A 14,161-nucleotide genomic window follows, 5' to 3' on the forward strand; every position below is an offset into this window, starting at 1 on the left:
ACAAAGGTGTACACTGTATGAACCTATGCACACAAAACTCTCATCTGTACAATAATTATAATGCCATTTCTTCTACAGGTGACCGGGACAACCGTCAATAGCTTTTCTTTGCGTACCGTAATTTGTCTGTCGGTGGCAGTTTGTTTGTTTAGTGTCTGAATGTTTGTCTGTGTGTTTATGATTTTGAAGTATTCTTCTTTACGAGCTGGAAAGTGATCTACGAAAACATAAAATGATTTAGGCTTCATATAGATCGACAGTCCTATTAGCTCCTGATGTTATATGTTTGAAACGTACCATAAATGAAAGAGTGGCTATGGATATGAAATGCAAGCAAAAAAAAAAGAGGAGTTAACACAACACATGAATGTGCTTTTTGTGTTATTTATGTGTTCTTCTTTGCTGCTGTGTTTCCACAGAGGAGGCAATGCAAGTAAAGTGAATTGGTAAAGCAGCATTCATGCAACCAGAAAAAAAAAAAAAACAACCTCCATCACAGCAGGAGCGGTTATTCACATTTATTGTGGCCAACGTCGTCACTGTTTTCTGAAGTAACACCCGTCTGTGCCGCAGGTGGTCAGCTCGACCAACGGGGAGCTGAATGCAGACGATCCACTGGCTGTTCATTCCAACGCTCCCATTACAGCTCAGGCAGAGGTGGAAGTGGTCGACGAGGCCAAGTATGTGTCATACACCCGCCACACCTCTCCTCCATGTCCATCTGTCGCTTCCTCTCCTTCCCGCTCTTCCTCTCTCTGTCTCTCTACCGCTCTCTCTCTCTCACCACTTTTGCCCCCCCCCCCCCCCCCCCCCCCAGCTGTCACTCTGCCCCTCTTCTGTTTGACTGTGTGGGTTTTTGATCTCGACTGCTGCCTATCTGTTCCCTTTTTTTTAAAGGAAGCAGATGTAGATTAACTTAACTCTGTCGGCGCTACTTCAACCTCTCATACCTGCAGTCTCCCTGAGCTGTCCACCCCTGACACAGGCTGCGCTTTACTTTCTAGCAGCCCGACCAACTTAAAGAAATACTCCACCGTTGATTACCCTGATCTTCACGTCGTTAACAGCATCGGCAATGGTCAATGCAAAGCAGATTCTGTCGGTGTGTTGTGGTCGCAGCCAGTTGAGATCACACCAGATTGTCCATGTGGTGACTTAGTCACACGTACAAAGATTATGTCATCGCATCAGTCACATCATGAGGAAAAAACAACAACAACAACATGGAAACCCCGATCATTAACATTGGTTCCATCCGGTTGATCTGAGAGCTGGTAACACCGGCTAAACGGCTACTGGTGTTAAGTCTCGAGCAGCTGGAATGACGCCATGCTGCATGGCTGGCCGCCCACTGTGCTATAACTGCGCTATAACTGCCCTGTTGCCTGAATGTCACGAGGCTCAGCCGATTGAGAGAAGCTCTTCTGAGACGCACAACTCTCTGAGACAACAAGTATTTATGTTGATGGGGATAATCCGTGCTTTGCATTTGGGATTAGAGGCTGTTGGATATTACAGCAAACAACAGTGAAGCCAAATTTTTTTTTTGTTTAGTAAAAGAATAAACAAAAAATGGAGTGAAAGTCAACTCCAAAATAAAGAGATTTAGTTACAAGCTACAAAAGTACTGGAAACTACACAGGCTGAGATATTTGAAGGTGGTGCCTTGTGTTTTATTACATAATACATCCTAATACATTTTATGCTGTATATCTTGACATAGAATATATCTTTCAATGCATTTAGCTTCAGTTCAGTCATGAGTCCAGTTACTAAATCATATTGCAGGGGTTTTATTTCCATCTTTCCCATCAGAGTTCATCATGATTCCCTTCTGCTGAGCCTCCTCATGAATCTCCAGAGCTTCATTCACGTTAATCAGATCTTCCTCCTGTTGTCTCCGTTCACACAGTTGTTTGATGTGATGATTGCCGCGTTTACTGCCGGGCTCTTTGATACCTCGTCAGACAAGTCTACGGTTGATATCAGAACATGAAGTAATGGATGCAAATCATGATGCAATTTAATTCATGTTTTGCCTTTTTAAGGAAATCTCAGGTTCCCACGGTGAATGAATGCCACGTATACAGTTGGCTCTTTCATCTATTTATAATATTATATAAATAATTCATTATATCACAATATGATATAATATATGAATATATTCAAAAGTTTATTTTTGAATTAAATACTTTTGTCCATTTGTGCAAAATGATCAGAATTACAGAGTTAATATTTTCTTGTTATCAGCCATTTAGATGCTGTGATTGTTTATCACAATATCTCAAAATATGATTTCATTAAAATACGATTCTGTTGAAAGAATAACTTATATTTAATTATCACCCAGCCGTAGATATGTTTTCTCTATATGTATGTATAATTAAAGCAAAGTCATACCTACATTTACAAATGTAATATAAAGCCAAGTAACAGTGTTAGGAGACTAACACAGGAGGAAATGGCTGCAGAGTCGATGTTCTGTAACCTTATTCTGTGATCTTTTCTCCTTTTTAACCTCTCAAACGTTCCCTCTCCGTGTCCACCGGTGTCCTGTTGGTGTCCTGTTGGTGTGTCTGTGTGCATGTTTGTGTGGCATGAGCCCAGTCCCATCATCCTGGTCGTTCTGTATTAATCTATCTTCCTTTTCTCTTTACACTCTTTCCTCTCTCTCTTCTGCTGTAGCTGCGTGAAAATGCTCAACCTGTGGTGAGTCCCTCTCTGCTAGTCCACATCAGACTCATGGGACAGGGAGTGGACCAGCCTAGGCTGGGGCCCAGTGGAGTTGTTATTTACAAACTTTAACTAGACTCTCACTGGTACAGTAGGGCCGTAAACCCCTGAGAACACGGTCTAATATGTGCACTATCGAGTCTCTGCACCATCGCCTGATGTTGCAGAGACGGATGAGTAAAGAATATTATAAGCAGTGCTGCCGTGTGAGCAGGCATACTGACTTAAAACGAGTCAAATCAGGTCAGAAAGAATCAGTGCTTTGATAAAAGTGAACGAAGTCGTCTTTAGTGTGAGCCCCTGTAGTATTTGAAGGATATCCCTCTTTAAGCAGCACGTTTGGCTTCAGATGAAAAGCCTTTACACTCCTGTTGCATGGTGCCCCATGTTTTGTTACTAATCAGTCTAAGAGTACCCAGTCACTGTCCAATGTCTCGATCCACAGCTTTTATTTTTTTCTTGTCTTTGTATGTTTTTATTGACCGTGTCTCGTGCTCTGTGTGCACTGCTCCATTTGTTGTTTTTTTTTGCATAAGAGAAATATTGCCTTCACTGCAGCAGTTTGTATTAACGTCCCCGCTGTCATCTTTCTGTGGGAGGTGAATAAGCATGCAAACACTTGGCGGCTGGCACCGTCATCCGTCTTGTCCTTGATGCTAATGTTCCACTAATCAAAACCCGTTGCCAGCTGCAGTTCTCACTAACGTGATCCCAGAAACACGCATCTGTCCAGATTTGAAAGACTCCCAATTCAGCTATTTAACCGAACCAATTTAAGCCGTCCGCTCGTCGTTTGTTCTTTCTTTTTGCTTCATCTGAAGCCTCTCTCATCTACATATCGGTTTAATTTGTGTCTCTGTCCGCAGGTGCTGCTGTTTCTTCAAGAGAAAACGGAAGAAGAACACGCCGAGGCACAAATGATCCTCCGCCACCGGCCCCAAACGCGTCCGGCTCAGTTGATTGTGATTTCAGAAATCAATAAGGTCCCATTCAGAATAAATTCGGGAGACAACTGAAAGATCTTGATTGAATTGCTCTCTGGAGGGACCCGTTAAAAGTGGTTTGTTGAGATGTACAAGACGCTTGTGTCTTTTGATGGGAGTCCTTTTTCGTTTTTTTTTCTTCTTCTTTTTGTTTTCCCCTCCAACATGTGTGGAAATGTTTTGCAGGCCAGTCGTCCGAACGTGCAACCTTTTTGTTGGAATTTTGCAGAGGATAATCTTTTTGTTTTTCCTCCCCAAGACACAGCATTTGTATTTTATTTTTTTTCCCTCTGTTTTTTTGGCATATTTTCTGCTCCTGTTTCTCTTCTGTGGTATTGCAAAAAGGAAGAGACAGATCTTCCCGTGGAAGCTTGCCACCGTCGGCCTGTTGCATACTATGATTTCTTTGTTTGACTCTCAAAATCATGTTTTCGTCCCCCCCCCCCCCCTCTCCCCTCTGTCAAGTCCCGGTTCAAAGCGGTTTGCCCCTCGTTAGTTAACTCATTTTGACACCAAGCCCTTTTGGTCTTTCCTGGCGTGGGACTGAATGTAAACCTGAACACACGAGGAGCCCAGAGTGTAACTGCCCATCACCAGGCACAAAGAGCATCAGTCTGCCATTTGGCCCCTGCACTTTTTTCCTCCAAAGAGGTCAACCCTGGCACTGGGACCCGGGGCCTGAGAGAACAGGAGACCAGAGACGCCTCCTGCACTGTGTTCTCTGAGGACGGTTTCTGCTCACGCTGCTTGGTTAAAGCGCTCCCCTTAACCACGCCGCCGTCAAACACACTACAGTCTCGTTTGCAGTTTTGCTCCTGTCGGCTTTGCGATAATGAGCAGCGACCTGACACTTGTACATGGGGCTGGGAAAAAAAACAAAAACATGCTATTTATGCTATTTATGTCTTGGTTGCCACCAGTTTTCTTACTTATTCTAAAACATACACACTGAATGTATGGACAGAAATGTAAATTACGTTGGAGCATTTATATAATCTGTCATGTGCATGGGAAGGAAATTGCAGTTTAGGAGTTAAGACCAATGTTTAAGAACGGGGGGAAAAAAAAAAGTGAGACCAAAACTAAGTGGATTAAAAGGTGGGAGGGTCTTAAATGTTCTTAATAATGTGATGGTTAACAATGGACTCTTCACCAGTAGACACTGGGGGATGTTGCTTTGGAGTGACAAGAGAATGGAATCACAGCCTCTCGACGCTACTGTCCGATGCCTTAACCCCGACCAACCGACCCGTCGACCTCCACGTCACGTCACCAGTGGGATGAACGAGTTGGCAGCATGATGATTTTTTTTAGTTTTTTGGGGTCACCTGTAGGATGAAGCCCAAAGTTGCAGACTGTTCCCCAGCTAGTATCGGAGCAGTTAATGACTTCCCTTGTAACGGTGAGGAGAGCAATGCCAAACGAGGAGGTTTGGTGTAATAACGGTGTAACGGTGTTAGGACGCCCCTGCCCCTGCGTGTCCGTTCTGAAGACCCCCGCGCTGCAAAGCGACGTTTGAAGTTTGGACGACTCGGTTCCTCTCCTCGACGCTGAGAGAGGAACGACGGCGTGGGCGAAGGCGGATGAGTGAACATGTCCATACCATTTTTATTTTTATTTCGTGTCATGGAGGACTGCCTTGAAACAATATCCTCGATATGTCACCTTGCCTATCCTCCTAACAGAGAATTACCGTACATAGGTGTTTTATTTTTTTATGTTATATCTTGCTAATGTGAATTTCTTTGAATGCAATTATTTTTTTTTTCCATTCCAAATAGCCATGGTTTTATGGGGAAAGAGAGGGTAACAAAAAAAGCTTGAGACCATGACTGCACTACATTTGTTGACCCCGGCTTTCCCTGACGAGACCCTGCCTTCTTAATACTGTACTTTAATCGTGCTTATTACTTTAATTGTAGCTGCCTCGTGCGCTAGGCCTTCCCTATAGGGTGCAGGGAATACACTTTAAATCGACTTTAATCCCCGCCTACTCCTTGATTTTTGTGCCATTACATCCTCCTCCCCCTCAACCTTCCTTTTTTCCCTCTCTGCACATACACACAAATGCACGCACTCACGCGCACACACACACACACACACACACATGCGCACACACACACACACACACACACACACACGTGTCAGTCCTAGGTGAATCAACTCTCAGCGCAGTGTTAGAGTTGCCGTTTTGTGGACCTTCTCCATCATCTTTAGAAATACAATGTTGTAGATGTTGCAAACTATCTCAATGACTCCGTATGTAAACCTGCTTGTTGCGTGTATTTACACTGTATAGCTTTCGGTTTATTCTTACCCCTGACACGTCAGATACTCTGGGGTCTAAGTTATTGTGTTATTGAAAGTACTTGAATATGAAAATCTACGGGACCTTTTCTGTTTTTTTTTTTTTTTTGGGGGGGGGGGGGGGGTTCTTGGTCATTATCATAGTAAGTCCACACATTGGATTTGAGGGGGAATGGCGGGAGAACAGGCTATTTGAATGACAGGTATTCATTTCTTTGAGACGTCTTAGTGCCTCTTGAGTGTGTTGGACGGGTGTCGGACTCGCCTGTGGAGTCCTGTGCTAGCTGGTGTTAGTGTTGGGTTCATGTTTTCACCCAGAGGAGGTGCAGCTAGATGTTGGTTGTGAGGTTGGAGTCGCGCTTTAGTGTCCGTGAAACGTTCACCGTGATGTATTTTGATCTGTTGTCGGTGAGCTGTTCAGACACCAAACATCTGTGATTCTCCCCACAGAGCGTCAGCGACACCCAGACTGTTTTCATTCCAGCTTCTTGAGAAAAGTTGAAAGTATTCAATGTGTAGTGAGATGGATATCCAGACTATTTAGCCTTCAACGTTCCCCCCCGAGGTCCCAGAGTGCCATTCCTGAGACTACTACGAGCCCATGCCTTTTACCTGTGCCAGGAAAATATGAACTTGAATGTGTTTTTGAACATCGCATTCCACCGTGTGTCCTTCTCGTGTCAACTGTCATTTTTGGAAACATTGCAAAGCAACATGGCCCAATTCAGTACCAGGAAGTGTTGTCGGGAGGGAAGGGGGGGGGGTTATGAGTCGCTTCTGTTGGTTTCTTTCTATTATTGTTGAAACCAGTATAAATTTATCAACCAAGTTCTATTATTTTACAGTTGGATTTGTGGCTGGTTGTCTTTGCAACTGGTTGTCTTTGCAACATCTGCTTCTTCCTTAAAGTGTGGGTCGTCCGGCTGAAACGGTAGATATAGATATATTACTCTGATGTATTTACTTTTTACTCTCTGGGCGTCACACAGAGCGATATATAGGAGTACTCTGTGTGGTTTGTATCTGCATGGCTTACCTGGAGACGACAGCGAGCGGCCTCTCTCTCTCTCTCTCTCTCTGTCTTTGTCTCGCCTGCAGGGCTCACGTACTGTTGGGTCACTGAGACATTACGGCTTCCAGTCCTCGTGTAAAATAAATGTCTTCTCACCGCACATTCCATTTCAGTTCCCATCATTTCTGATGCGCTTCAGTCAGACTTGTGTTCATGGCTTCGGTTGTGTGTAAAGTCACATTCCTGTGTGTCAAAGCGAAGGACAGTTGAAAGTGTGAGTGAATGGCTTTAGGTCTTTATGGGTTCTCTGGCACTTTTCCCTTGTTGCTGTACTGTAGAGTCGTCTTGGATTTACTGTATTGTTTTCTTTGAGGGAGAGGTTTAGGGTGACGTTTACTGCAATATTGTGATGATTATTTGTAAATTGTACAGAGTTCACAATTATACTCTTTGTTCTTTCTGTTGGGATTCCATATAAAATATGTATTCTTTGATTTTTTAATTTTTTTCCCCTCTCAGACTGTGGAAATTCAAATTGTACAGCTCCAAGAGTTTATCCTCCCCTCAGCATTGTTTTTCTTTTCTTTTCAGAGCTATGATTAAGAGAAATCTTAAAACTGTAAATATATATTATTGTGTTGAAATATGAATGTCACTTCAAAAATGTATTTGAATGAGTTAGTCAAGGGCTTCAAGAATGAAGGACCCAAATTTCTTCTTTTTATCGTTTCATATTTTTAATTTACAGAAAGATAAAGGTCCTTTTTTTTATCTGAAATGCCTGTTTTTGTTTTGTTTTTCTCCTTGGATTCATATAATACAATGTCACACATGAACCTTATAAAATCACTTTTTATTCCCTCCACACCTAAAGGGAAACTCCAGTTTGCACCCTTTTTTATGTAAAATAAAAGATCTCTCCACCTTGTGGGAATGTCGTCTGTGAAGTGATTTTGTATTAATTGCTTCAGGTGCTGTACTCTCGCTTTAAAGAAATTTCAAATATAACAGATAATTGTTCTCAGGTTGTTTTTTTCTTTTGTTAGGAACATAACATCATCTCGACAGTTACCATAAGTGTGTCGCAAATGCTTCAAAAATCTTTTAATTTAGACTATAAAAGAAACAATGTTTTAAATTACTTGGTGTTGGAGGTAATCTTGAAGTACGGGCAGTTTGCTCCCCAAAGTAAGTTGTCACAGTTGATGGTAAGATTGCACATGCCTCAAAATTAAAGCAATACATGTCACAAGTTTATTTATTTTTGTATCATGAGAGCTGCTGATCTAAGTAAAAACAAATATTAGGATAACAGTTAATGACCTAAAATATCATATATCTTTCTATCTATCTATATACACTGCCTGGCCAAAAAAAAAGTCGCCACCTGGGTCATCATGCCTAGTGCCTACTGTACAAGCCTGTGGGGGCAGTGCTATGATCTGGGGTTGCTGCAGTTGGTCAGGTCTAGGTTCAGCAACAGTATGTGCTCAAAGAATGAGGTCAGCTGACTACCTGAATATACTGAATGACCAGGTTATTCCATCAATGGATTTTTTCTTCCCTGATGCCACGGGCATATTCCAAGATGACAATGCCAGGATTCATCGAGCTCAAAATGTGAAAGAGTGGTTCAGGGAGCATGAGACATCATTTTCACACATGGATTGGCCACCACAGAGTCCAGACCTTAACCCCATTGACAATCTTTGGGATGTGCTGGAGAAGGCTTTGCGCAGCGGTCAGACTCTACCATCATCAATACAAGATCTTGGTGAGAAATTAATGCAACACTGGATGGAAATAAATCTTGTGACATTGCAGAAGCTTATCGAAACAATGCCACAGCGAATGCGTGCCGTAATCAAAGCTAAAGGCGGTCCAACGAAATATTAGAGTGTGTGACCTTTTTTTTTGGTGGCGACTTTTTTTTTGGCCAGGCAGTGTATATATATATCTATCTATATCTATCTATATCTATCTATCTATCTATCTATCTATCTATCTATCTATCTATCTATCTATCTATCTATCTATCTATATATATATATATCTATATATATATCATATATATATCATATATATATATATATATATCATATATATATCATATATATATATATATCATATATATATCATATATATATATATATATCATATATATATATCATATATATATATATATATATATCATATATATATATCATATATATATCATATATATATATATATATCTATATCATATATATATCATATATATATATCATATATATATATCATATATATATATCATATATATATATAAGCTTACAATTACAACATTTTATTTGAAAAATGTCAACATTGGCAATTTAACTCAACATTACAAGCAAGCAGTACAGATAGTCAATTAGTGCACTGCTCACCTCCCGCCGCTAGTCATCGCTGTCGGCCGCGCGTTGACGTGTGTGACGGGCAGTTGTAAACTATAAACTTCCGGTATGAACTTCCGGTGGCTCTCTTCCACCGGTCCGCGTCAAACATGGTGGGTAACGCAGCGTTCACTTCACCACTTCAGCCCTCATAATCCTTTTCAATCCTCACTGTCTGTCTGTCCACCAAGCGGTTACATGTATCACTTTGCACGTAAACTCCCCAAATATTTCTTAGCGCTATAATTGGGTGCACTTTAGTGGCGTTAAATGTACGTAAACACGTACTAAATGTTTCCGTGTTACGAGCTAAATGGTAACGAAACGGTCCAATACACAACCAGAATATCACCGGAACACAAGTATTTGTGACTGCAGATTTGGTTCAGTTTGTTATTCTTTTTATTTGAGTACTGCCTTCAACCAGTTTAACCGTCGCGAGAGGACTAATGTGTAGCGTATGATAACGAGAGTGTAACACAAACACATTTTACAACTATTTCCGGTTTTATTGGAGTTATCCTGTCAAAACTAATAATCTTAAATTGCATTATTAATGACATAAAAGCTCGACATTTTATTTTTGAAATTTGTCTATTTGGTGCTATGATTTTCTGGTTAGTAAGCAGTCACAGACTTATTTTTTTAGAAAGGCAAGGTTCACCAAGTGCGACTTTCCTAATATTCAGTGATGAAATCGCTTTTAAACAGATTAGTTACATTGCGAGGTGGGTAAACGACAGTAAAATGTAACGTTAATTACTGTGATTTCATGTGAGGAAGTTGATTGAATTGGATCAATAGCAATGTGCTGCTTTGAGTTCAGACTGTTATTAACTGTAGAAGTGGTGACAAATTCTACAGTTAGTAACAGTTAAGTCTCTGCTAAAGAGTTTTGCTGATAGTTTTGACACAAAAAAACATTTGATGATGAAGACATATTGCTGGATGATTTCTAAAAAACATTCTGGCTTAAAATGATCCCCAGTTTGACCACTAATACGCAGTCAAGTACATTTAAACGAACATCAACTAGGCAACTTAACATGTTATCCCTATGGTGTGTGTGTTATTACTGTATCTTTCAGTTGCATGAACACTGAAGTGTCTCGTTTAATTTCTCTTCAGGGTCGAGTCAGGACCAAGACTGTCAAGAAGGCCTCCAGGGTCATCATCGAGAAATACTACATGCGTCTGGGCAATGACTTCCACACCAACAAGAGGGTGTGCGAGGAGATCGCCATCATCCCCAGCAAGCCGCTGCGTAACAAAATTGCAGGGTAAGTGGAGTTTGCAGCTATGTTTTCTGTGTGTGTGTGTGTGTGTGTGTGTGTGTGTGTGTGTATACACACAGCAGAAACATGCACTCCTGCTAGCTGGTGCCGTCCCGTCAGTGTTTAATGATGTGACCAGCGCAGGTGATTGTGGTCGGTTGGTTGTTTGCATTCTGGTTCATCTTTGTGAGTTCACCTCAAACCTGGTGGTGACAGGAAAGTGTAGCAGCATGCAGGCTGTTTAGGGTCAACAGAGAACAATTGCATGATGGGATACCTGTCATTTCTTCAGCAAGAGGATGCAAAGAAATTGACGAGGGCTGCAGCAGAACATCCTGGTGTTTTTGGCGTACTGCATTTGAAGTTCTATGTATTCGGACAAACTAAATGTTTTTCTGGCATACTAAATAGTGTGGTAGTATGAGTAATGGAATGCATGGTTTGCATGGTTTTGACTTTTTTGATTTTGTTAGTGTGTCTCTGTCTGTCTGTCTGTCTGTCTGTTTGTGGTCATTTGGATTTGTACCCTATTATTGTTTTTAAATTTGCACTTAAACTTCAATATGTGACGAGCTGTATTCTGTGTATTTTTATGGACTCCTGACGTTGTGTGTTAACGTCTTACTGTCTTTACTGTCTTTACTCCAGTATGTCTTTTAAAAAAAGATCCCATTTACCTCCCTCACAGTAGTGAGAATAATCAGAGAAAATCTTTTCCTGCTTTCACACTTGTATGTGTTTCATTAGGCAGTAAGGGGCTCCTCTGCCACCGTTTGCCCCGGTCTTCATCAGGTGTGGAGTTTGAGAGGACGTCTAGTAGTGTACGGTCCTCATAGTGTACGGTCCTCATAGTGTACGGTCCTCATAGTGTACGGTCCTCATAGTGTACCGTCCTCATAGTGTACGGCCCTCACAGTGTACGGCCCTCACAGTGTACGGTCCTCATAGTGTACGGTCCTCATAGTGTACGGTCCTCATAGTGTACGGTCCTCATAGTGTACAGTCCTCATAGTGTACCGTCCTCACAGTGTACGGCCCTCACAGTGTACGGCCCTCACAGTGTACGGTCCTCATAGTGTACGGTCCTCACAGTGTACGGTCCTCACAGTGTACGGTCCTCATAGTGTACGGTCCTCACAGTGTACGGTCCTCACAGTGAACCAATGATGGCCAGAAACGGTGTTCTGTGGAGCCCAACATTGTATGTAATGAGGTTTATATCAGATTCAACTCTTTAAAAAAGGCGGGAGCTGATGTCTTTTGTGATGCGAGTCAATTAAACAAGTGAAATATTTAGTATTTTGTCGTAGTTGTGTTAACGTTGTTCTGCTTGGTCTGATAATTAACTTAGTTTAAGACAAAGTGTCCACATCACAGTTTTCATGTTCAGATTGTTTTCTATACAATATATGACCCGTGTGAATGGAAACCTGGTGGTTTAAAGCTGTCTGTCTGCATTAATGTTTTGACACCCGACACATTCAATGTTCTCTTTGCTGGAGCCTGCAGAGTTTAAAATGTGGAGTCACAGTCCGCTGTAGATGTTAGTTGTCAGTGGAAGTGAGTGCAGCCATATTTCACAGTGATGAATCTAAATTCAACATTTCACCCAACATCATTTAACTTTAATAGTTATCCTTGAATAGATGTTTTTATTGAGAAACTATTTAATTGGTGCTTGTGCTGAAGAAACTGAGGTGCTGGTTCTTTTTGTTTTGCTCTATTACAATCGGTGTGTTGTAAATATTTCAATTGTTATGACCGAGTTGTCAGAAATGTTCTTCATAAGTTACCAAAGTAATGTCTTACAATTGCTAATACAACTAAGTAATCAATCAATGAAACATTTTATAAAACTAATAAAAAAATTGTAATCCATATTGGATACTTTTACTTGCTACAGTAATGCATAATGCATAATCTATGCAGGAGATATTTACTGTAAATGTGTAGATCAGAAGAGCCTTTATTGATCCGCTGAGGGACCACGCTTGGTATAGTGCATGTAAACCGTCCTTGTACTAATAATATGATCGTTGTGTTATTATACAGGTAATAACCATGAGCTCCTGTTTGTCCCTCAGGTATGTGACACACCTGATGAAGCGCATCCAGCGCGGTCCAGTCAGAGGAATCTCCATCAAGCTGCAGGAGGAGGAGAGAGAGAGGAGGGACAACTACGTCCCAGAGGTCCGCTCACTGTTTCATGCAGCACGACATCTGTGGCTTTGCTTTAATAACAGTTATTTGTTTTGATAATGAATGAGACTGATCCCATTTTATATTTCCCAGTTTTACTTTAATAGAACATGTTAGAAAAGACACAGTTCAGACGGCAAATTTTTTTATTTTTATTTTTTAAATGTCTCTTCCTCCAGATTTCTGCTCTGGACCAGGAGCTCATCGAAGTGGATCCAGACACAAAGGAAATGCTCAAGATGCTGGTCAGTGGACAACACAATCTGCTGGTTTCTTAGTGACACATGACAAACCTTTTGATCTGAAGACTTCCAGCTTTGGCCTCAGACTGGATACCTAGATTTTTTTTTATTGGTTTCAGTGAATAATAAAAACATTATGTATGAAGTAACTGAACTAAAAAGATGATCTATTATAAGTGTCGACTACTAACATAAAGTCATATTGACTTGGTGAGAATGCAGGATTTATCCCCTTATTACTGTTAATGAAATAAATAACCCTGTGATGACTAATTCCTGCTTACATCCCTAAATCCTGATTTATTTGTCTTCCTCTTTTAGGATTTCGGTGGCCTTTCCAACCTTCAAGTCACTCAGCCAACCATTGGAATGAACTTCAAAACACCACGAGGACTGTAAAATCATGTGGAATGATCCTCTTAATAAAGACACATAATTATTAAAAATATTTGTTCTTCTTTTTTTTACCCCGGGAGCGACTGTTCTATTATTTCAACAACCAGAGAGTGGTAGCACACAACTAGGGCTGACCCCAGAATAGGCAACTGTTTGACAATCTGATCTAAGAAGCCTGAATCGACTGACAATCTCATCGATGGAGTGACGGGAAAACAGTGGAATGAAATAAATGTTTCATTTTCATTTTGTAAATGTTAACATGGCTATTTATAAATCAATGAATAGGCCAGCATGTGTTAATCTGAGCACTTGCATAAGAACGTAGCACTATGACATACCATACTATGACTTTTTTATGACATACTGTACTATGATTTAATTACAATTGTATGGCATACTATACCGGGACATTTTTATGACAGTTCAACGCTTTGTATTTATGACTTTGAGTTGTTCATTTATGTTTTATAAAGGACTACTTTTTTATGATATTCTATGCCTTTTTATGACATTTTGTATGACACACTGACTTTTTTATATTTTATGACTTTGTAATTTCTTGACATACTATTCTATGACTTTTTACTATTCACTATTTAGC

At 40.8% G+C, this 14,161-nt stretch overlaps 2 protein-coding genes across 5 annotated transcripts in view; both read left to right on the forward strand.

Moving 5' to 3' along the window:
• The window catches only part of csnk1g1 (casein kinase 1, gamma 1), a 31,249-nt gene extending 23,286 nt beyond the window's left edge, over positions 1-7,963 (forward strand). For 2 of the 4 annotated variants that reach the window (XM_068730135.1, XM_068730137.1), the window contains 3 exons: positions 574-680; positions 2,686-2,709; positions 3,600-7,963. In XM_068730135.1, the coding sequence (XP_068586236.1) occupies positions 574-680; positions 2,686-2,709; positions 3,600-3,654 (186 nt within the window). In that variant the 3' untranslated portion in view covers positions 3,655-7,963. The remainder of the gene's footprint in view (positions 1-573; positions 681-2,685; positions 2,710-3,599) is intronic. The other 2 variants (XM_068730136.1, XM_068730138.1) reach the window with 1 other exon arrangement.
• A 1,556-nt stretch (positions 7,964-9,519) lies between these two features.
• LOC137887835 (small ribosomal subunit protein eS17-like) lies at positions 9,520-13,607 on the forward strand. Its single transcript, XM_068731066.1, has 5 exons — positions 9,520-9,559; positions 10,575-10,726; positions 12,805-12,910; positions 13,099-13,164; positions 13,483-13,607. Exons 1-5 carry the CDS (start codon positions 9,557-9,559, stop codon positions 13,558-13,560), a joined length of 405 nt encoding a protein of 134 aa, XP_068587167.1. The 5' UTR covers positions 9,520-9,556; the 3' UTR covers positions 13,561-13,607.
• Positions 13,608-14,161: the final 554 nt, after the last annotated feature.

The sequence above is a fragment of the Cebidichthys violaceus genome, unplaced genomic scaffold (assembly GCF_023349555.1).
Source record: "Cebidichthys violaceus isolate CVI_PGR_0920_01 unplaced genomic scaffold, fCebVio1.0.p SCAF_5, whole genome shotgun sequence".
In the NCBI taxonomy this organism is placed as follows: Eukaryota; Metazoa; Chordata; class Actinopteri; order Perciformes; family Stichaeidae; genus Cebidichthys; species Cebidichthys violaceus.